This window comes from Salmo trutta, chromosome 5 (assembly GCF_901001165.1).
Source record: "Salmo trutta chromosome 5, fSalTru1.1, whole genome shotgun sequence".
Lineage (NCBI taxonomy): Eukaryota > Metazoa > Chordata > Actinopteri > Salmoniformes > Salmonidae > Salmo > Salmo trutta.
The window spans coordinates 43,316,573-43,338,696 of NC_042961.1; the positions used below are offsets into that span (position 1 = coordinate 43,316,573).

Sequence of the window (22,124 nt, forward strand, 5' to 3'; positions counted from 1 at the left end):
CTCCAGTCCAAACTTGAACATCGTGAATGTTCTGTTTGACATATGTGAGTTATAATCAAACGCACTTGAACATCTTAAACTAGATAGAAAGGATGATAATTGCCCTATATATTTTCAAATAAATGACTTTTTTCTGGCCCGCGAATTGATTTTGACAAACGAATCGGTAAAACAAAAATGGTACTGATCGGCTAGTTGATGATAATAGTGCATACAATTACTACATGCGCAACACGTCCTTGGAGCTGTAAAGAGAGGAGCGCGACCACAGTCTTGTCCTCTACCCTGGGCTACGGAATCTAACACGTCAGAGTAATGGAGTTGGTCCACTCTGCGCATCGCGGGCCGGCGCATTTTGCAATTACACCATGCAAATGAGTTTCTGTGGCCGCCAGCAGCCCCCTCCCTTCAGCTGGCTGTTTGTAAACTGTCACCGCAGCTAATATAACCTTCACTAATATTTATAGAAGGTCCGCACATCCAATGGTCTTTACAGCGGCTGTGCAAATTGACAATTATTTCTACAAGGCCTTGTTTGACATTCCCTAACAAATAGAAATCGAGATTTTGTAAAGGTTTTTTTTTTTTTTTTTTGTAGATTTGGGTCATGATAACTTTGACCCAAGTTGGTTTATGTTTCTGGAATTCGCTCGCCTCCAGTAGGTCTGTGCTTGTGTCGAGGCATAATGTGGATTATGGTTAATGTTTTTGAAAGAATAACAAACCTCGCTTGTATTTCAGCGAGAACCCTCATTAATTCACCAAGATGGCTTTTTATCAATTGGTTACTTCCTTTCTCCCTCACTCACTCGCTTCCCCTCCCTTTCTCCTTCTACCCTTTTATCTCTCTCTTTTTGTCTTTAAAATGTGCTTATTCATTCATTTTAGTCCCTTCGTTTTACTTCCCCCCCCCACCCCTGTACCCATCCTTCCTTTGTCATCTGTTTGTCAGTGTCGGTCATCTTTTAAAATCCAACTTAATCAACTCTTTCTCCTCTCTCTCCTCTATAGGCGCTAGCTCCTCTAGCTGGTTTTCCAGAGGTCACTATATCCAGGGAAAAACATCTGCTCTCTGACATACTGTACATGACATGGACCTTAATGACAATATATAGCTGGTCTACATTATGCAAATAGAAAACAACTGCAGATTTCTTTCCTTGTTTGCAGCAACTCATTTCCCTTTTTATAAATTGCCTCTTATTTGCCTTTTACAATCCTCTTGAGACTTTATTTTAAGACATTGCATTTATTTCTTTATACCTCCCTTTTGGCTTGTTACACTTTTAAACACACACACACACACACACACACACACACACACACACACACACACACACACACACACACACACACAGAACCCCCCCCCCCCCCCCCTTATTGTAATTTCAACTCCCAGACTCTAGATGGCAGTGCTCATACCTTCCCTCTGTTATTCCCCCTGTGTCCTCTCCAGACTCCTTGCAGGCCCAGCTGATCAACATGGGAGTGATCCCCACCCTGGTGAAGTTGCTGGGTCTCCACTCTGACAACACAGCCCTCACAGAGATGTGCCTCATTGCCTTCGGAAACCTTGCCGAGCTGGGTGAGTACGCCTTCCATAGATGTAGAATTCTAATTCTATGGGTACATACATCAGAACGCTGTTGATCTGCCATTCTGGTCGCAGATCAGCTTTACTACAATACTGTCTGGGATTTTGAGCATAAACCTACCATCGATTTGTAATCCAAGATACCATACCATATCGGCATAGATAACAAGAGTACCATATATTTTTTATCTTGCCGTATGATTCAAAACTGTCAACCCTAGTAGGAAGTTGAACGGTGACTTGCTTCACATTTTTTGTCATATATAAACTAGGGACAGAACTGATTCCAGTGTCTGTCTTCGCTAGCTAGCCTGGTGCAAACTCTGCGATCGTTATGATTTTTATTTGTATTTATTTATTTCACCTTTATTTAACCAGGTAGGCCAGTTGAGAACAAGTTCTCATTTACAACTGCGACCTGGCCAAGATAAAGCAACGCAGTGTGACACAGACAACAACACAGAGTTACACATGGAATAAACAATAAACAAGTCAATGACACAGTAGAAAAAAAAGAAAGTCTATATACAGTGTGTGCAAAAGGCATGAGGAGGTAGACAATAAATAGGCCATAGGAGCAAATAATTACAATTTAGCAGATTAACACTGGAGTGATAAATGAGCAGATGATGATGTGCAAGTAGAGATACTGGTGTGCAAAAGAGCAGAAAAGTAAATAAAAACAGTATGGGGATGAGGTAGGTAGATTGGGTGGGCTATTTACAGATGGACTATGTACAGCTGCAGCGATCGGTTAGCTGCTCACATAGCTGATGTTTAAAGTTAGTGAGGGAAATAAAAAGTCTACAACTTCAGCGATTTTTGCAATTCGTTCCAGTCACTGGCAGCAGGGAACTGGAAGGAAAGGCGGCCAAATGGGGTGTTGGCTTTAGGGATGATCAGTGAGATATACCTGCTGGAACGAGCGCTATCGTGACCAGTGAGCTGAGATAAGGCGGAGCTTTACCTAGCATAGACTTATAGATGACCTGGAGCCAGTGGGTCTGGCGACGAATACGTAGCGAGGGCCAGCCGACTAGAGCTGATGATGAATGATGAATAAACACAGGGAAGATTCCGCTAAATCACGAACAGACTGGACCAGTCATGTCATCTTGATTGAACTTTTTCCTTCCCTCTCTGCAGAGTCCAGTAAGGAACAGTTTGCCTCCACGAACATTGCCGAGGAGCTGGTGCGTCTGTTCCAGAGGCAAGCGGAGCACGAGAAGAAGGAGATGATCTTTGAGGTCCTGGCTCCACTCGCTGAGAACGGTAATTCAATACAACTTTATTTATCCCTACAGAGGCGATTAAGACGGGCAAGTCGGGTTACAATTATCAAATGTCAACATATAATACAGTAGGCGGAAATTATTTTCCGATCTACATACTGTTGTCAGGGGAATGTGATGTCATACTGTGTAAGTACAGTGTGGTCTGAAATGATTGACACCCTTGATTAAGATAAGAAATAATACCTGTATAAAATAAATAATTTAAATACTGAGCTATATTGTATGCCCAAAAATTCTGGGGAAATTATATTATTTTATACTAATACAATTCATTTCTCAGAGAAATAGATTTTGTTTAACAATTTATATTTTACCTAACATGCTAAACAAACTCTTTCACAAAATGATTGACACCCATAAAGATGATTATAAATAGTGTTTGGTCCCATATTCCTAACACGCAGTGATTACATCAAGCTTGTGACTCATTTTGGTTTCAGTTCATATTTGTTCTGTTTCAGATTATTTTGTGACCAATTGAAATGAATAGTAAATCATGTGTTGTCTTTTTGGAGTCACTTTTTATTGTAATTAAGAATAGAATGTGTTTCTGAACACTTCTACATTCGTGTGGATGCTACCATGATTGTGGATAATCCTGAATGAATGGTGAATAATGATGACTGAGAAAGTGATGAGTGTTATTGGTAATGGTGAGAGGTTAGCATGTCTGCGGTGTATGATCTTTGACCCTCTAACTTTCTCACTCATCATTATTCACGATTCATTCAGGATTATCCATAATGAATGTATTAATGTAGATATGATTTTTAATACCGTAAAAAACACATGTCTGTATTTCAAAATACCCCAGTATATGGTATTCCGCCCAAACCTAGTTGGGGTACAGGAATATTGTACTGAATTATATGAGCCGGTGTTTTGATGGTGTAGAATTAGCATTGCAAATGATTGCATCCATATGGCCATTTACATTAGCCATGATTACACGTCAAATAAGCATACAGAAACTGTGGTGTGTGTGTGTGTGTGTGTGTGGCGTGCATGCACATTAGAAATGATCTAGTTCCGATTTTTTAACTCCCCTTTGTCAGAAATGAATAATGAATTATTTGAAGTCACAGTTTGGCGAGGAAACTACCTTTGTTGAAGTCACACTGCACATTGGAACAGCAAAATAAATATAGCCACCACTGTAATATTTGGGTCAGTGCCTGAAACCAAATAAAAACATGATAAGTAAAAACATATCCCGGCTTCAATGCGCATGCGGAGTGGTTTTATTGAATTATATGAGGATCATTTAAAGGGAGAATTACGCTTACCAGTTGAATGCATTTTTCGACTGCATATTTTCCTCTGAATTCTCACTCACGGGACTGAGGACTACATTATGTCGAGTCACCTGTGGCCTTGGTAACTGATCATTGGAGTGAAGCGGCTCGCGCATCCTTAGCTGTCAGCTGCACGGCTGAGGCTGCTGTGTGAAAATGTGTCAGCTGTTTTTAGCACACAAAAAAGAGCATGCTTGGAATAGTGTGTGGGTGGGTGGGGGAGAAGGATAGTGTGATACAGTGTATGTGTGAGACTCACTGACTGTTGTTATCATTCTGGGCAGCACAGTGGATTCTCCCATTCTGCCAGTCTCCTAGACAACATCCTACTTAACTCTACTCCAGAGAAAAGTCTCTCTCTCTCTCTCTCTCTCTCTCTCTCTCTCTCTCTCTCTCTCTCTCTCTCTCTCTCTCTCTCTCTCTCTCTCTCTCTCTCTCTCTGTCTCTCTCTCTGTCTCTCTCTCTGTCTCTCTCTCTGTCTCTCTCTGTCTCTCTCTCTCTGTCTCTCTCTCTGTCTCTCTCTCTGTCTCTCTCTCTGTCTCTCTCTCTGTCTCTCTCTCTGTCTCTCTCTCTCTCTCTCTGTCTCTCTCTCTCTCTCTCTGTGTCTCTCTCTCTCTCTCTCTGTGTCTCTCTCTCTCTGTGTCTCTCTCTCTCTGTGTCTCTCTCTCTCTGTGTCTCTCTCTCTATCCCTCGCTGTCTCTCTCTCTATCCCTCGCTCTCTCTCTCTCTATCCCTCGCTCTCTCTCTCTATCCCTCGCTCTCTCTCTCTCTATCCCTCGCTCTCTCTCTCTCTATCCCTCTCTCTGTCGCATGCACACACAATACAATCCTAGACTCAAACATATTTTAATCTCTTTCTCCCTTCATACAAATCAAATCCAATTTTATTTGTCACATGTGCCGAATACAACTGGTGTAGACTTTATCGTGAAATGCTTGCTTACGAGCCCTTCCCAACGAGGCAGAGTTTAAAAATAAAATATAAACGCAAGGAACTAAATAAAATACAAAAGAATGGAGCTATACAGTACCAGTACCAGATCATTGTGCAGAGGTACAAGATATTTGAGGTAGATACAGTTGAAGTCGGAAGATTACATGCACTGAGGTTGGAGTCATTAAAACTAGTTTTTCAACCACTCCACAAATTTCTTGTTAACAAACTATAGTTCTGGCAAGTCGGTTAGGACGTCTACTTTGTGCATGACACAAGTAATTCTTCCAATAATTATTTACAGACAGATTATTTCACTTAAAATTCACTTTATCACAATTCCTGTGGGTCAGAAGTTTGCATACACTAAGTTGACTGTGCCTTTAAACAGCTTAGAAAATTCCAGAAAATAATGTCATGGCTTTAGAAGCTTCTGATAGGCTAATTGACATCATTTGAGTCAATTGGAGGTGTACCTGTGAATGTATTTCAAGGCCTACCTTCAAACTCCGTGCCTCTTTGCTTGACATCACGGGAAAATCAAAAGAAATCAGCTAAGACCTCAGGAAAAAAATTGTAGACCTCCACAAGTCTGGTTCATCCTTGGGAGTAATTTCCAAACGACAGACGCTACCACGTTCATCTGTACAAACAATTGTACGCAAGTATAAACACCATTGGACCACGCAGCCGACATACCGCGCAGGAAGGAAACGCGTTCTGTCTCCTAGAGATGAACGTACTTTGATGCAAAAAGTGCAAATCAATCCCAGAACAACAGCAAAGGACCTTGTGAAGATGCTGGAGGAAACGGGTAAAAAAGTATCTATATCCACAGTAAAACAAGTCCTATATCGACATAACCTGAAAGGCCACTCAGCACGGAAGAAGCCAATGCTCCAAAACCGCCATAAAACCGCCAGACTATGGTTTGCAACTGCACATGGGGACAAAGATCGTACTTTTTGGAGAAATGTCCTCTGGTCTGATGAAACAAAAATAGAACTGTTTGGCCATAATGCCCATCGTTCTGTTTGGAGGAAAAAGGGGGAGGCTTGCAAGCCGAAGAACACCATCCCAACCGTGAATCACAGGGGTGGCAGCATCATGTTGTTTTGCTGCAGGAGGGCCTGGTGCACTTCACAAAATAGATGGCACCATAAGGAACGAAAGTGTATGTGGATATATTGAAGCAACATATCAAGACATCAGTCAGGAAGTTAAAGCTTGGTCGCAAATGGGTCTTCCAAATGGACAATGACCCCAAGCATACTTCCAAAGTTGTGGCAAAATGGCTTAAGGACAACAAAGTCAAGGTATTGGAGTGAACATCACAATGCCCTGACCTCAATCCTATAGAAAATTTGAGGTGCAGAACTGAAAAAGCGCGTGTGAGCAAGGAGGCCTACAAACCTGACTCAGTTACACCATCTCTGTCAGGAGGAATGGGCCAAAATTCGCCCAACTTATTGTGGGTAGCTTGTGGAAGGCTACCCAAAAAGCTTGAGCCAAGTTAAACAATTTAAAGGCAATGCTACCAAATACTAATTGAGTGTATGTAAACTTCTGACCCACTGGGAATGTGGTGAAAGAAATAAAAGCTTAAATAAATCTCTCTACTAATATTCTGACATTTCACATTCTTAAAATAAAGTGGTGATCTTAAGTGACCTAAGACAGGGAATTTTTACTATGATTAAATGTCAGGAATTGTGGAAAACTGAGTTTAAATGTATTTGGCTAAGGTGTGTGTAAACTTCCTACTTCAACTGTACATGAAGGCAGTGCATAGTGACTAGGCATCAGAATAGATGATAATAATAAGGTATTTGAGGTAGATATGTACAGGAAGGCAGGGTAAAGTGACTAGACATCGGGATAGATAATAAGAGTAAAATTAACAACAGTGTAGAAGCAGCAAATGATGCGTGATATGTGTGTTATGTCAGTATGTATGTGTATTTATAATGTTTAGTGAGTGCGCGTAGGGTCAGTGCAGATAATTGGCGTACCATTAATTGACTATTTACTGTGACAGTCTGGCTATTTAGCAGTCTTATGGATTGGGGATTGAATATGTCTCGGAGCCTATTGGTCCGAGAGCCGATACTCCGGCACTGTTTGCCAGACAGTAGCAGAGTGAACAGTCTATGGCTTGGGTGGCTGGAGTCTTTGTCAATTTTTTCTGGGCCTTCCTTTGACACCGCCTGATTTAAACCCTGTATGAACCCTGTATCCTTCTCTCCTATCTTTGACAATACTGCTGCATGAGGAATAGGCTCAGCTATAAGTTAACCCTTGTTTTGTGGGTGACAACGGAACCAAGTCATTTGTGTGAAATACGCACTTCATTTCTGTGTCATGTAGGGTGGGGCCAGAGACTGTAGATTGCTCCATGACGGTTGCTAATTAATTTATATAAATATTGAACAATGTTATGATATAGGCCTTTTAATATACATGGGTCAATGTAAATTAGAAGTATTATAAACTACTAATTAAGGGTACATTCTGTACCATTTATTTCAATTTCCTCAAGTGTCATCTTTGGGCTTTACACACACATTAGTACAAGAAAGAAAACGATCACATGGTTGCATTCACCAAGGCCCACCCCCACAAGTGAAGCATTTAGCATTATTTAGCCTATACATTTTTCAGATCGGACAATCTGCGGAGTTGGTACAATAAAACGATGTGCATTGATTTGTATCCCACACTAGAGGTTTTCACCGATCCACCTCAATACCCAACACACGATCCGGTGTGTGCGTGTGAGAGAGAGAGAGCGATTCTGTTCTTGCTTTTCACGAGTGGCACATGTAGCTTGTTGTTGTTGGCCTCTCCCTCCTCCCTGCTCACCCTGTCACTTGCTTACACTCACAGTAGCCTACAGACACCGCACGACTCCTGCTAGAGCATCATCTCTCGCTACTTCCCCTCCCTCAGGCTTTATCAGGTCTGGTTAATAAAGTAGCTTAAAGATTGAACCAACCGTGTCTATACGGAATGGGTCTAGTTGTCCTCTAGTCCGTTCAGAACGGGTTTAATATATATTAGTGGACCTGGGACTTTTCCCCACCCGGACCCGATATGCATTATATATATATAAGTTTGACCCGTCCTGAAATGGACCTGGGACTTTTCCCCACCTGGACCCGATATGCATTGTGTATATATAATGCATATCGGGTTTGTGTATGTATGTATATGTATGTGTATATACATACATGCATACATACATACATACATACATACATACATACATGCATACATGCATACCTACCTACCTACCTACCTACCAGGTCCGGATGGGGAAAAGTCCCAGGTCCATTTCAGGACGGGTCAAACTTTTTGGACAGATGAAGGCCTCTACCCCACACCTTCCCACACCTCAACAGGATGACAACAGAAAAAGAAACGCACAGTGAAGCGTTTCAAGAAATTCAAGTAACGGCTTACTTTTTTATATGACCTTGACACCCGCAATTTCAGTTTAATTGGCGTATATGGATAGGGCTAAATTATGTTTCTTACAGAAGAATTATGGAAAGCATATGCATAACCATGATAGCAGTTAAACATTTGGACTCATGGGTGTTTGGCATGCTTGTATAACATCAAAGCTGCGTTTATTATCCTCAACATCTCATCTTTCAAAATACATCAAGTCCTCGTACTTTACAGCGTTTCCCTCACTCAGACGTGGAAAGTTGCCCCATCCCTCCCTATGGTGTCAAGTTCAGAACGGCTGTCAGTCAAAACCCATACAGAGCTGTGAAGTGAAGACCCAGAGCTCGGATGTCATGTATAGCATGTTACTGTACAGCCACTGCGTTCCAATTCAGGTTATAAATAGGTCATTCAAAACACTTTTTTTCAGATGTTTATTGAAAATGATCACCACATTGTTTGACTTACTCAAGCGGGATTCCTTGAGTGAGCCAGGACTTCCAGTTCATATCCATGTTCTTGAGTTGACTGCATTCAACCAGTATTTGAACAAATTAAATGGATGATGTTTTAAGGAAGTTCACCCTGCTACCATTCATGTCTTGATGAACCAACTGTCGTCTATACCACCCTCCTGTTTCTCACATGGACTTCCTGCCAGGAAAGACTGACGTTCCTTACATAGTACTACTTCCTTGTAAGGTTATTCCTTAGATGACACAGCACAATAGGCTAGTGCATCAATCACCATTTTTATCTCTGTTTGAATCATATACATGTACTCACAGATCTTCATTATCTAAGACATATTTATGTTACAGTTGAGATGTGTACTGCCTTATAAGGAACGCCAAGGGTGCTACTACCAGTCTCATGAATCGCATACACTTTTGAAAAACAAAACTAAGACAAACATGATGTTTCGTAATGATTACCCCAGTGGACCCTTTGACACTCGAGCAGGGGAAGTGGAATTGGGTCCGAAAAAGTAATAATCACAAAGTAAACATCACAAGTAAGGTATGAATCCTAAAAAAGAAAAGACTGTCGGCACACTGGGATTTTGTGTCGGAGAATTTCGGATGAAGTCAATGCTTTTTCAGTGGGAGTCATCCGTTGCCGGATGAATGACAACTGTTGAAGATTAGCCAACAAGAAATGCACAAAGCTTCTGAGAAAGTTGTACTTTTGCCGGACAAAAAATGGACAATGATGTATGTCATATATGAGTGGGGTGTATAAACAAACCTGGCATGTGTCTGTGGGAGATATGCTGTGTGTGTGTGTCACAAGTTGTTAATAAACTGCTGACTTGACATCTTTTCACAGCGTGCATGACCAGGCGGTGCTCGTTCTCACCATAGGATTAAATGTCATTGTTAATTCTGTGTAACTGCATTTCTGTCTCTCTCTTTTTTTTCCTCTTTTTTTTCTCTTTTTTTTTCTCTTTTTTTTCTCTTTTTTTCTCTCTCTTTTTTTCTCTTTTTTTTCTCTCTTTTTTCTCTCATTTTTTTCTCTCTCTTTTTTTTCTCTCTCTCTCTCTCTCTCTTTTTTTCTGTCTCAGATGTGATCAAGCTGCAGTTGGTGGAGGCCGGCCTGGTGGAGTGTCTGTTAGATGTGGTAGTTCACACAGTGGACGGAGTGCGGGAGGAGGATGTGGCGCAGCTCAAAACAGCCTCCGATCTCATGGTGCTGCTGCTGCTGGGAGGTACTACAAACACACATACATGCATACACATACAGTTGGGAATTTTTACTCGGATTAAATGTCAGGAATTGTGAAAAACTGAGTTTAAATGTATTTGGCTAAGGTGTATGTAAACTTCCGACTTCAACCATACATACATACAGTTGAAGTCGGAAGTTTACATATACCTTAGCCAAATACATTTAAACTCAGTTTTCCACAATTCCTGACATTTAATCCGAGTAAAATTCCCTGTCTTAGGTCAGTTAGGATCACCACTTTATTTTAAGAATGTGAAATGTCATAATATTAGTAGAGAATTATTTATTCAGGCTTTTATTTCTTTCATCACATTCCCAGTGGGTGAGAAGTTTACATACACTCAATTAGTGTTTGGTAGCATTGCCTTTAAATTGTTTAACTTGGGTCAAACGTTTCAGGTAGCCTTCCACAAGCTTCCCACAATAATTTGGGTGAGTTTGGGCCTATTCCTCTTGACAGAGCTGGTGTAACTGAGTAAGGTTTGTAGGCTCACACACGCTTTTTCAGTTCTGCCCACAAATGTTCTATGGGATTGAGGTCAGGGCTTTGTGATGGCCACTCCAATACCTTGACTTTGTTGTCCTTAAGCCATTTTGCCACAACTTTGGAAGTATGCTTGGGGTCATTGTCCATTTGGAAGACCCATTTGCGACCAAGCTTTAACTTCCTGACTGATGTCTTGAGATGTTGCTTCAATATATCCACATACATTTTCCTCCCTCATGATGCCATCTATTTTGTGAAGTGCACCAGTCCCTCCTGCAGCAAAGCACCCTCACAACATGATGCTGCCACCCCTGTGCTTCACGGTTGGGATGGTGTTCTTCGGCTTGCAAGCCTCCCCCTTTTTCCTCCAAACATAACGATGGTCATTATGGCCAAACAGTTATATTTTTGTTTCATCCGACCAGAGGACAATTTCTCCAAAAAGTACGATCTTTGTCCCCATGTGCAGTTGCAAACCATAGTCTGGCGGTTTTATGGCGGTTTTGGAGCATTGGCTTCTACCGTGCTGAGTGGCCTTTCAGGTTATTTCGATATAGGACTCGTTTTACTGTGGATATAGATACTTTTGTACCCATTTCCTCCAGCATCTTCACAAGGTCTCTAGGAGACAGAATGCGTCTCCTTCCTGAGCGGTATGACAGCTGCGTGGTCCCATGGTGTTTATACTTGCGTACTATTGTTTGCACAGATGAACGTGGTACCTTCAGGCGTTTGGAAATTGCTCCCAAGGGATGAACCAGACTTGTGGAGGTCTACAATTTTGTTTCTGAAGTCTTGGCTGATTTCATTTGATTTTCCCATGATGTCAAGCAAAGAGGCACTGAGTTTGAAGGTAGGCCTTGAAATACATCCACAGGTACACCTCCAATTGACTCAAATGATGTCAATTAGCCTATCAGAAGCTTCTAAAGCCATGACATCATTTTCTGGAATTTTCCAAGCTGTTTAAAGGCACAGTCAACTTAGAGTATGTAAACTTCTGACCCACTGGAATTGTGATACAGTGAATTATGAGTGAAATAAGTCTGTAAACAATTGTTGGGAAAATGACTTGTGTCATGCATAAAGTAGATGTCCTAACCGACTTGCCAGAACTATAGTTTATTAACAAGAAATTTGTGGTGGTTGAAAAACGAGTTTTAATGACTCCAACCTAAGTGTATATGAACTTGCGCCTTCAACTGTACATACATACACACACAGAGACTCATGGATGTGCGAACACTTATACTAAGGCCAAATTAAGGCTCTGAACCAAATAAAAATGTATTGGTCACATGCGCCGAATACAACAGGTGTAGATTTTACCGTGAAATGCTTGCTTACTTACGAACCCATTCCCAAAGTTAAAAAGTAAGAAAAATATACACTACCACATTTTTGTCCATTAAAATAACATCAAATTGATCAGAAATACAGTGTAGACATTGTTAATGTTGTAAATGACTATTGTAGCTGGAAACAGCTGATTTCTTTTTAATGGAATATCTACATAGGCGTACAGAGGCCCATTATCAGCAACCATCACTCCTGTGTTCCATGGCACGTTGTGTTAGCTAATCCAAGTTTATAATTTTAAAAGACTAATTGATCATTAGAAAACCCTTGTGCAATTATGTTAGCACAGCTGAAAACGGTTGTGCTGATTTAAAGAAGCAATAAAACTGGCCGCCTTTAGACTAGTTGAGTTTCTGGAGTATCAGCATTTGTGGGTTCGATTACAATTAATTACAAAACACCAGTCTCAACGTCAACAGCGAAGAGGTGACTCCGGGATGCTGGCCTTCTAGGCGGAGTTCCTCTGTCCAGTGTCTGTGTTCTTTTGCCCATCTTAATCTTTTCTTTTTATTGGCCATTCTGAGATATGACATTTTCTTTGCAACTAGAAGGCCAGCATCCCGGAGTCGCCTCTTCACTGTTGACGTTGAGATGTGTTTTGCGGGTACTATTTAATGAAGCTGCCTGTTGAGGACTTGTGAGGCGTCTGTTTCTCAAACTAGACACTCTAATGTACTTGTCCGCTTGCTCAGTTGTGCACCGGGGCCTCTCACTATTCTTTATATTCTGGTTAGGGCCAGTTTGCGCTGTTCTGTGAAGGGAGTAGTACATAGTGTTGTATGAGATCTTCAGTTTCTTGGCAATTTATCACCTGGAATAGCCTTAATTTCTCAGAACAAGAATAGACTGACGAGTTTCAGAAGAAAGGTCTTTGTTTCTGGACATTTTGAGCCTGTAATCGAACCCACAAATGCTGATGCTCCAGATACACAACTAGCCTAAAGAAGGCCAGTTGTATTGCTTTTTTAATCAGACAACAGTTTTCAGCTGTGTTAACATAATTGCAAAAGGGTTTTCAAATGATCAATTAGCCTTATAAAATGATACACTTGGATTAGCTAAGACAAGGTGCCATTGGAACACAGGAGTGATGGTTGCTGATAATGGGCCTCTGTACGCCTATGTAGATTTTCCATAAAAAAATCTGCCGTTTCCAGCTACAATAGTCATGTACAACATTGACAATGTCTCCACTGTTTTTCTGAACAATTTGATGTCATTTTAATGGAAAAAAATAGATTTTCTTTCAAAAACAAGGACATTTCTGTGTGACCCCAAACTTTTGAACAGTCGTGTATGTGTGTAGGAAATAGTAACACAGTAAAATGACAATAACGAGGCTATACAAGGAGTACAAGTACCGAGTCAATGTGCGGGGGTACAGGTTAGTCGATGTAATTTCTACATGTAGGTAGGGGTAAAGTGACTAAGGCGGAGGTAGTGGTCCTGCTGCTGGGTGTTTGCCCTACGACGGGCTCCTCCACGTCTCCTGATGTACTGGCCTGTCTCCTGGTAGAGCCTCCATTCTCTGGACACTACGCTGACAGACACAGCAAACCTTCTTGCCACAGCTCGCATTGATGTGCCATCCTGGATGAGTTGCACTACCTGAGCCACTTGTATGGGTTGTAGACTCAGTCTCATGCTACCACTAGAGTGAAAGCACTGCCAGCATTCAAAAGTGACCAAAACATCAGCCAGGAAGCATAGGAACTGAGAAGTGGTCTGTGGTCACCACCTGCAGAACCACTCCTTTATTGGGGGTGTCTTGCTAATTGCCTATAATTTCCACCTGTTGTCTATTCCATTTGCACAACAGCATGTGAAATGTATTGTCAATCAGTGTTGCTTCCTAAGTGGACAGTTTGATTTCACAGAAGTGTGATTGACTTGGAGTTACATTGTGTTGTTTAAGTGTTCCCTTTATTTTTTTGAGCAGTGTATATAGACTTGTTTTTCAACTGTATTATTGACTGTATGTTTGTTTACTCCATGTGTAACTCTGTGTTGTTGTGTGTCGAACTGCTTTGCTTTATCTTGGCCAGGTCGCAGTTGTAAATGAGAACTTGTTCTCAACTTGCCTACCTGGTTAAATAAAGGTTAAAAATGGATTCCTGCTTACAAGCAAAAATTCCAACAGTAAGTACCAGTGACACGCTCAGTGCGGAAGTGGTCAGATGAAGCTGATGCTAAGCAACAGAACTGTTTTGCTAGCACAGACTGGAATATGTACCGGGATTCATCCAATGGCATTGAAGAGTTTACCACATCAGTCATCGGATTCATTAATAAGTGCGTCGACGACGTTGTCCCCACAGTGACAATACGTATACAATGCATTAGGAAAGTATTCAGACCCCTTCCCCTTCTCCACATTTTGTTACGTTACAGCCTTATTCTAAAATGGATTAAATAAATGTTTTTCCTCAACAATTTATTTTATTTTTTTCACCTTTATTTAACTAGGCAAGTTGGTGAAGAACAAATTCTTCTTTAGAATGACGGCTTACACCGGCCAAACCCGGACGACGCTGAGCCAATTGTGCGCCACCCTATGGGACTCCCAATCACGGCCGGTTGTGATACAGCCTGGATTCGAACCAGGGTGTCTGTAGTGACACCTCTAGCACTGAGATGCAGTGCTTTAGTCTACTGCGCCGCTCAGGATAGAGTTATGGTCAGATTTGCCAAATGGAGGGCGAGGGAGAGCTTTGTATGCTTCTCTGTGTGTGGAGTAAAGATGATCTAGAGTTTTTTTCCACTCTAGTTGCACAGGTGACATGATGTTAGAAATGAACTAAAACGGATTTCAGCTTTCCTGCATTAAAATCACTGGCCACTAGGAGCGCGGCCTCTGGATGAGCATTTTCTTGTTTGCTTATAGCTCAATACAGCTCGTTGAGTGCGGTCTTAGTGCCAGCATCGGTTAGTGGTGGTAAATTGACAGCTGCGAAAAATATAGATGGAAACTTTCTTGGTTAATAGTATGGTCTGCATGTTATCATTAGGTATTCCAAATCAGGCGAGCAGAACCTTGAGATTTCCTTAATATTAGAGATCGCCCACCAGCTGTTGTCAACAAAGAGACACACACCAACCCCCTGGATGCAGCCGCTCTGTCCTGTCGACGCAATAAAATGACCGTCACATCTCAACTGCAACATAAACATGTCTTCGATAAGGATGATTCAGTGTGTATGATTCAAACCTAGATAAAAACGCATAGATCTATGTACTGACCCTTTTGTGCTGTGGTTGCTTTGACCGGGTTTCAAGCATGTGCATGGAAACCGTTCCCCTCAGGCCAAATGATAGACGGGAGGAAATAGTGTGAGAGTGAATAAGAATAGGGTAGGAAGAAGGAGCAGGTTGGGGAAAAGAGAGCTATGATGGTTGTGTGATGAGCAACTCTTCAGATGGACTCTCAGCCTTACTTAGAGCAGAGTGGTGGAGAATACATTGTGAATCCATTTGTGAATATTTTATGACAACCAAATGTGAGGGAGATTGTGGTTGTAGATCTAGGTGCGTTAGAGGCTTCGATATGATCATCTGGTTTCCATAGCATTCTCCTAGACTACTTATTCTTCCTATCCACTTTCATTTATACTGAAGCTAAGGAGGACATTTATCCTGTAACCTTTTCTGACCAAAACATACATGCTTATTTGTGTCTCTGTGTGTTCGAGCACACGCGTGTGGTCTTTTTTTTATGCTTTTCTGTTTAATAAATAACTGCTTTGTCATTTTACTGCTGCAGTCGGTGGGTGTTTTGTGTTGACAGCCTCTCCCCACCTCTCTCCTCAGACGAGTCCATGCAGAAGCTGTTTGAGGGGGGCAAGGGCAGTGTGTTCCAGAGGGTCCTGTCCTGGGTGCCATCCCACAACCACCAGCTGCAGCTGGCAGGGGCACTGGCCATCGCCAACTTCGCTCGCAACGGTGAGGAAGCTATAGAAATACAGTTAATAGAAGGGACAAAGCCCTTTAGACCATTCTATTTCTATGAAGGAGGGTACACATTGCCTGTGGTAACAGATTGAACCAAAAGGGGTTTTATTCAGGATAAAACTCCCCTTGGATGGCTTTAATACTGACCACAATCTGGGTCACGTTACGTGGGGTGTGACTTCACAGAACATTCCGATTCTGTAGAAATGTATAGAACAGAATGTGTAGATCAGACACACTTTTCTGTGTTGTAGAATAGGGAATCAGCACAACACTCAGATTGTAGAAATGCTTCTCTGTCATGTAGCACAGTTAAGCAGCATTCGGCACATCTCTCCACATTCTCCCAGATGTCTTCTAGATCAGTTTTCCCCCTAATAAAACCTGCTGCCTCAGTGTGCTGAATATAGATCACAGGCCCGGCCATTAGTCATTCCATATCATTACTCATCTAAAGCACAGTGTTTCGTCCCGTGTCAGTGAATCCTGCATCCAGGCTGACTTCAAGCACCCTGATAAATAAAAGACCTTATTATTATTGCCTCCCTAATTATTTATTCCGTACATGGATATGAAGAGAATAATCTGCATATAACCTGTTTTCCATCAATCGATGAAGGTAAAATTACAGTCAGAAGGAAATGGCATTGGAATATTCTCCTCCTAACACCTATCCAGTCCTTTTTAGATCTGAGGATAGGGGTTCTTCAGGCAAAAGCCTGCACAGCCCATAACTTAACCCACTGCACATTAAAAGTTATGACGTTCTATTTCTCCCCCAGATGGTAACTGCATCCACATGGTGGAATCAGGCATCGTTCAGAAGCTGCTGGAGCTGCTGGATCGCCACGTGGACGAGGGCAACGTCACCGTGCAGCACGCCGCGCTTAGCGCCCTGCGCAACCTGGCCATTCCTGGTAAGACTCCCAAGGCATTCCAAGCCTGATTGAGTATACTGTCAATGTTGTGTATGACTCATAGGCAATTCTTTAACATTAACTTCCTGTCCCAAGTGCTTCCCCTGCACTCGTTTGTTATCTGTGGGTGGGGGTAGGTCTTGGCAAATGTAACTGCAAACAAGTACAGAAGCAGAAGTCTGACTAGAAGTTGTTCTTTCTTTGAGCCTTAATTGGTTAATACTGGTTGAATACAATAGTTACAAAGTTAGTATATTGTTTATTTTCATGGTGTACTGCATTGGCAGCTTAGAGCTGAATTGCAGTGTATAGTCCATACCTAAATAAGTAAAATAATGAATTTGCTACATTTATTTATGTATTGATTTATTTAACATGTTTCATCGTTGTTTATTCTTCTTCTCCTGTCCCTTCAGTTGTGAACAAGGCTAAGATGCTGTCGGCAGGTGTGTCAGATACAGTGTTGAAGTTCCTCCCGTCAGAGATGCCTCCTGTCCAGTTCAAACTGCTGGGCACGTTACGCATGCTCATCGACACTCAAGGTAGAACACCTTTTTATAGCACATTTATAACACCTACAACGCACTGTAGAACACCTTCCTAATAATGCCATAAACCATCGGACTGTGCCTCGCGCTCCGGCTTCAGTGCCTCGCGCTCCGGCTTCAGTGCCTCGCGCTCCGGCTTCAGTGCCTCGCGCTCCGGCTTCAGTGCCTCGCGCTCCGGCTTCAGTGCCTCGCGCTCCGGCTTCAGTGCCTCGCGCCCCGGCTTCAGTGCCTCGCGCCCCGGCTTCAGTGCCTCGCGCCCCGGCTTCAGTGCCCCGCGCTCCGGCTTCAGTGCCCCGCGCTCCGGCTTCAGTGCCCCGCGCTCCGGCTTCAGTGCCTCGCGCTCCGGCTTCAGTGCCTCGCGCTCCGGCTTCAGTGCCTCGCGCTCCGGCTTCAGTGCCCCGCGCTCCGTCTTCAGTGCCCCGCGCTCCGTCTTCAGTGCCCCGCGCTTCCGGCTTCAGTGCCCCGCGCCCCGGCTTCAGTGCCCCGCGCCCCGTCTTCAGTGCCCCGCGCCCCGGCTTCAGTGCCCCGCGCCCCGGCTTCAGTGCCCCGCGCTCCGTCTTCAGTGCCCCGCGCTCCGTCTTCAGTGCCCCGCGCTCCGTCTTCAGTGCCCCGCGCTCCGTCTTCAGTGCCCCGCGCTCCGTCTTCAGTGCCCCGCGCTCCGTCTTCAGTGCCCCGCGCTCCGGCTTCAGTGCCCCGCGCTCCGTCTTCAGTGCCCCGCGCTCCGTCTTCAGTGCCCCGCGCTCCGTCTTCAGTGCCCCGCGCTCCGTCTTCAGTGCCCCGCGCTCCGTCTTCAGTGCCCCGCGCTCCGTCTTCAGTGCCCCGCGCTCCGTCTTCAGTGCCCCGCGCTCCGTCTTCAGTGCCCCGCGCTCCGTCTTCAGTGCCCCGCGCCCCGTCTTCAGTGCCCCGCGCTCCGTCTTCAGTGCCCCGCGCTCCGTCTTCAGTGCCCCGCGCTCCGTCTTCAGTGCCCCGCGCTCCGTCTTCAGTGCCCCGCGCTCCGTCTTCAGTGCCCCGCGCCCCGTCTTCAGTGCCCCGCGCTCCGTCTTCAAATTGTGTGGTGTGAATGTTTCCACCCATAAAGGTATATAGCAACATATAGAGGCTAGAATTCCTTCCTTATGATGCACTAACCTTGAACCGTTCTGTACCTCACTTTTTATCCTTAAATTGACCAGTATGTATTTTTTTTCAGCAGAAAGTTGGATAGGAAGGTACTCCCACAAAGAGCATCGGAATACGATACGTTTCTGTCAAATGTTATTGAACCTTCATCAAGAAGGGGTTGGGTTGGGGAGGACCGGGCAAGGCCAAGTGCAAACCAGTTAGATCCAGAGTGACATGGATATCGATGGCATCCATCTTTTATTGAGTGTGACAGTGAGATTCAGACAGTTGACAGGGTGTTAGAATAGCAGTCTACTCAAGGTGATATAACAAGTGCACCTTTTCTGACCATGTCATTATGAGAATTTTTTTTCTTCTATCTCTTCCTCCCTGGAGTTCAGGGATTCATTATACCAAATACTAGAAAGTGCCAATTGTTACCAAGAAGTGACCTATTTAAAAAAAAATTAAATAAAAAAAAATAAAAAATGTAAGTTACCAAGTATAAGAATAATTAGGAACCAATGAATTCTAGTTTATATACCAGAAAGCTACCAATGGTAATAGAGCTGTGAAATAAAGCTTTACCTGTTGTTGTGTCCCCCCCTCCCCCAGCGGATGCGGCAGACCAGCTGGGGACCAATGGGAAGCTGGTAGAGCGTCTGGTAGAATGGTGTGAGGCCAAGGACCACGCAGGGGTCATGGGGGAGTCCAACAGGCTGCTCTCAGCCCTCATCCGCCACAGCAAGTCAAAGGTTAGGGCCGGCTGCCATGAAAACACACCATCTGTGGCTGGCTGGCCGCCACCACAGATTACATCCTGACCCATATCTGAACTGCATACACACACACTGAATGTATATGTTATCAGCTATATTTTAATCAAAGGCTGTATCAGCTAGCTTGTCTTTACTAATCTAACTCTCAGCTCAAAATCCAATCCATGCTTTATGTTACATTAATCATCAAGGGAACAGAACAACTGAGGTGGGAGTCATGTTCTAACTCTTCCTGATATACAGTGTTCCTTGTTGACTCACGCCCAGAGACAGCGTTGTCAGTTCTGCTACATTTCCTACCCGGTCCCTCATCTGAGGACAATGACTCGGGGGCACCTCAGACTCTGGTTGTCTCATTCTTAGACTGTAGATTTATGAGCTCCAGGCTCTAAATGTTTCTGTCCTATTTGTAGATCGCTAGATAGAATAGAACCCTGTGGAAGCACCAGAGATGTACAGTTGAAGTCAGAAGTATACATACACTTAGGTTGGGGTCATTAAAACTTGTTTTTCAACCACTCCACAAATTTCTTGTTAACAAACTATAGTTTTGGCAAGTCGGTTAGGACATCTAATTTGTGCATGATGCAAGTAATTTTTCCAACAATTGTTTACAGACAGATTATTTCACTGTATCACAATTCCAGTGGGTCGGAAGTTTGCATACACTAAGTTGACTGTGCCTTTAAACAGCTTGGAAAATTCCAGAAAATTATGTTATGGCTTTAGAAGCTTCTGATAGGCTAATTGACATCATTTGAGTTAATTGGAGGTGTATCTGTGGATGTATTTCAAGGCCTACCTTCAAACTCAGTGCCTCTTTGCTTGACATCATGGGAAAATCAATAGAAATCAGCCAAGACCTCAGAAAAAAAATTGTAGACCTCCAAGTCTGGTTCCAAACGCCTGAAGGTACCACGTTCATCTGTTCATCAAACAATTGTACGCAAGTATAATTGGGACCACGCAGCCGTCATACCGCTCAGGAAGGAGACGCGTTCTGTCTCCTAGAGATGAATGTACTTTGGTGCGAAAAGTGCAAATAAATCCCAGAACAGCTACAAAGGACCTTGTGAAGATGCTGGAGGAAACGGGTACAAAAGTATCTATAGCCACAGTAAAACGAGTCCAATATCGACATAACCTGAAAAGCCGCTCAGCAAAGAAGAAACCACTGCTCCAAAACCACCATAAAAAAGCCAGACTACGGTTTGCAACTGCACATGGGGACAAAGATTGTACTTTTTGGAGAAATATCCTCATGAAACAAAAAAAAATTGTTTGGCCATAATGACCATCGTTATGTTTGGAGGAAAAGGGGGGAGGCTTGCAAGCCGAAGAACACCATCCCAACCGTGAAGCACGGGGGTGGCAGCATCATGTTGTGGGGGTCCTTTGCTGCAGGAGGGACTGATGGCATCATGAGGAAGTAAAATGATGTGGATATATTGAAGCAACATCTCAAGACATCAGTCAGGAAGATAAAGCTTGGCCACAAATGGGTCTTCCAAATGGCCAATGACCCCCAACCATATTTCCAAAGTTGTTGCAAAATGGCTTAAGGACAACAAAGTCAAAGTATTGGAGTGGCCATCCCAAAGCCCTGTCGAAAATTTGTGAGCAGAACTGAAAAAGCGTGTGCGAGCAAGGAGGCCTACAAACCTGACTCAGTTACACCAGGTCTGTCAGGAGGAATGGGCCAAAATTCACCCAACTTATTGTGGTAAGCTTGTGGAAGGCTACCCGAAATGTTTGACCAAAGTTAAACAATTTAAAGGCAATGCTACCAAATACTAATTGAGTGTATGTAAACTTCTGACCCACTGGGAATGTAATGAAAGAAATAAAAGCTTAAATAAATCATTCTCTAGTATTATTCTGACATTTCACATTCTTAAAATAAAGTGGTGATCCTAACTGACCTAAGACTGGGAATTTTTACAAGGATTAAATGTCAGGAATTGTGAAACTGAGTTGAAATGTATTTGGCTAAGGTGTATGTAAACTTCTGACTTCAACTGTAGGTCCTACAAGTGCACTGTACAGAAGAGTCCTATATTATTTAGAGTGGAGGTGGACTGGCCTTAGTGGTCTACCCTCTTTGAAAGTTACTGGGTGTGCAGGTTTTTGTTCCTATCGTGCTCTAACGCCTGACTTCAGCTCCTGATGAGCAGCGGGATTAGTAAAGGCAAGTGTATCAGTGCATGACTGGAGCACAACCCTGCACACCCAGAATCTACATACATGAGGGTTGGCTTCCCCTGATTTAGAGTTGTGCCCCCATTTTTTGAAATGTATTTGTTTCTTAATTAGTTCATTTGTTTGTGTTTTCAGGACGTCGTAAAAACTGTCATCCAGGGTGCAGGAGTGAAGCATTTAGTAGTCATGGCGACGAGTGAACACATGATCATGCAGAACGAGGCGCTGGTGGCTCTGGGCCTCATCGCCGGGTTGGACCTGGGTAAGAGTCAGGGGGTCAGGGTCATGATGTCACAGTGCAGCCAAATTCTAACTACTGTGTTAGCCACATGGTATAGTAAGGGCCAGATTGGTAGCACTTTCTTTAACAGTGCCTGGGTTGTGTTTAGTAGGGCACACTGTACTAAAATGTTTTGAAACAAGAAAAGAAAACTGTTTCCGGACAAGATCAGGTAGCACTTCCCTGTCTTACTCCGTTTCAAAATCT

At 43.2% G+C, this 22,124-nt stretch overlaps 1 protein-coding gene across 5 annotated transcripts in view; it reads left to right on the forward strand.

Annotated features, from left to right (window-relative positions):
• LOC115194229 (RAP1, GTP-GDP dissociation stimulator 1) overlaps positions 1–22,124 on the forward strand; it is a 56,782-nt gene that overhangs the window by 32,333 nt on the left and 2,325 nt on the right. For all 5 annotated transcript variants that reach the window (XM_029753741.1, XM_029753739.1, XM_029753743.1 and 2 more), the window contains 8 exons: positions 1,457–1,585; positions 2,741–2,866; positions 10,136–10,279; positions 15,953–16,084; positions 16,876–17,010; positions 17,427–17,552; positions 19,275–19,414; positions 21,773–21,899. In XM_029753741.1, coding sequence (XP_029609601.1) covers positions 1,457–1,585; positions 2,741–2,866; positions 10,136–10,279; positions 15,953–16,084; positions 16,876–17,010; positions 17,427–17,552; positions 19,275–19,414; positions 21,773–21,899 — 1,059 coding nt within the window. The remainder of the gene's footprint in view (positions 1–1,456; positions 1,586–2,740; positions 2,867–10,135; positions 10,280–15,952; positions 16,085–16,875; positions 17,011–17,426; positions 17,553–19,274; positions 19,415–21,772; positions 21,900–22,124) is intronic.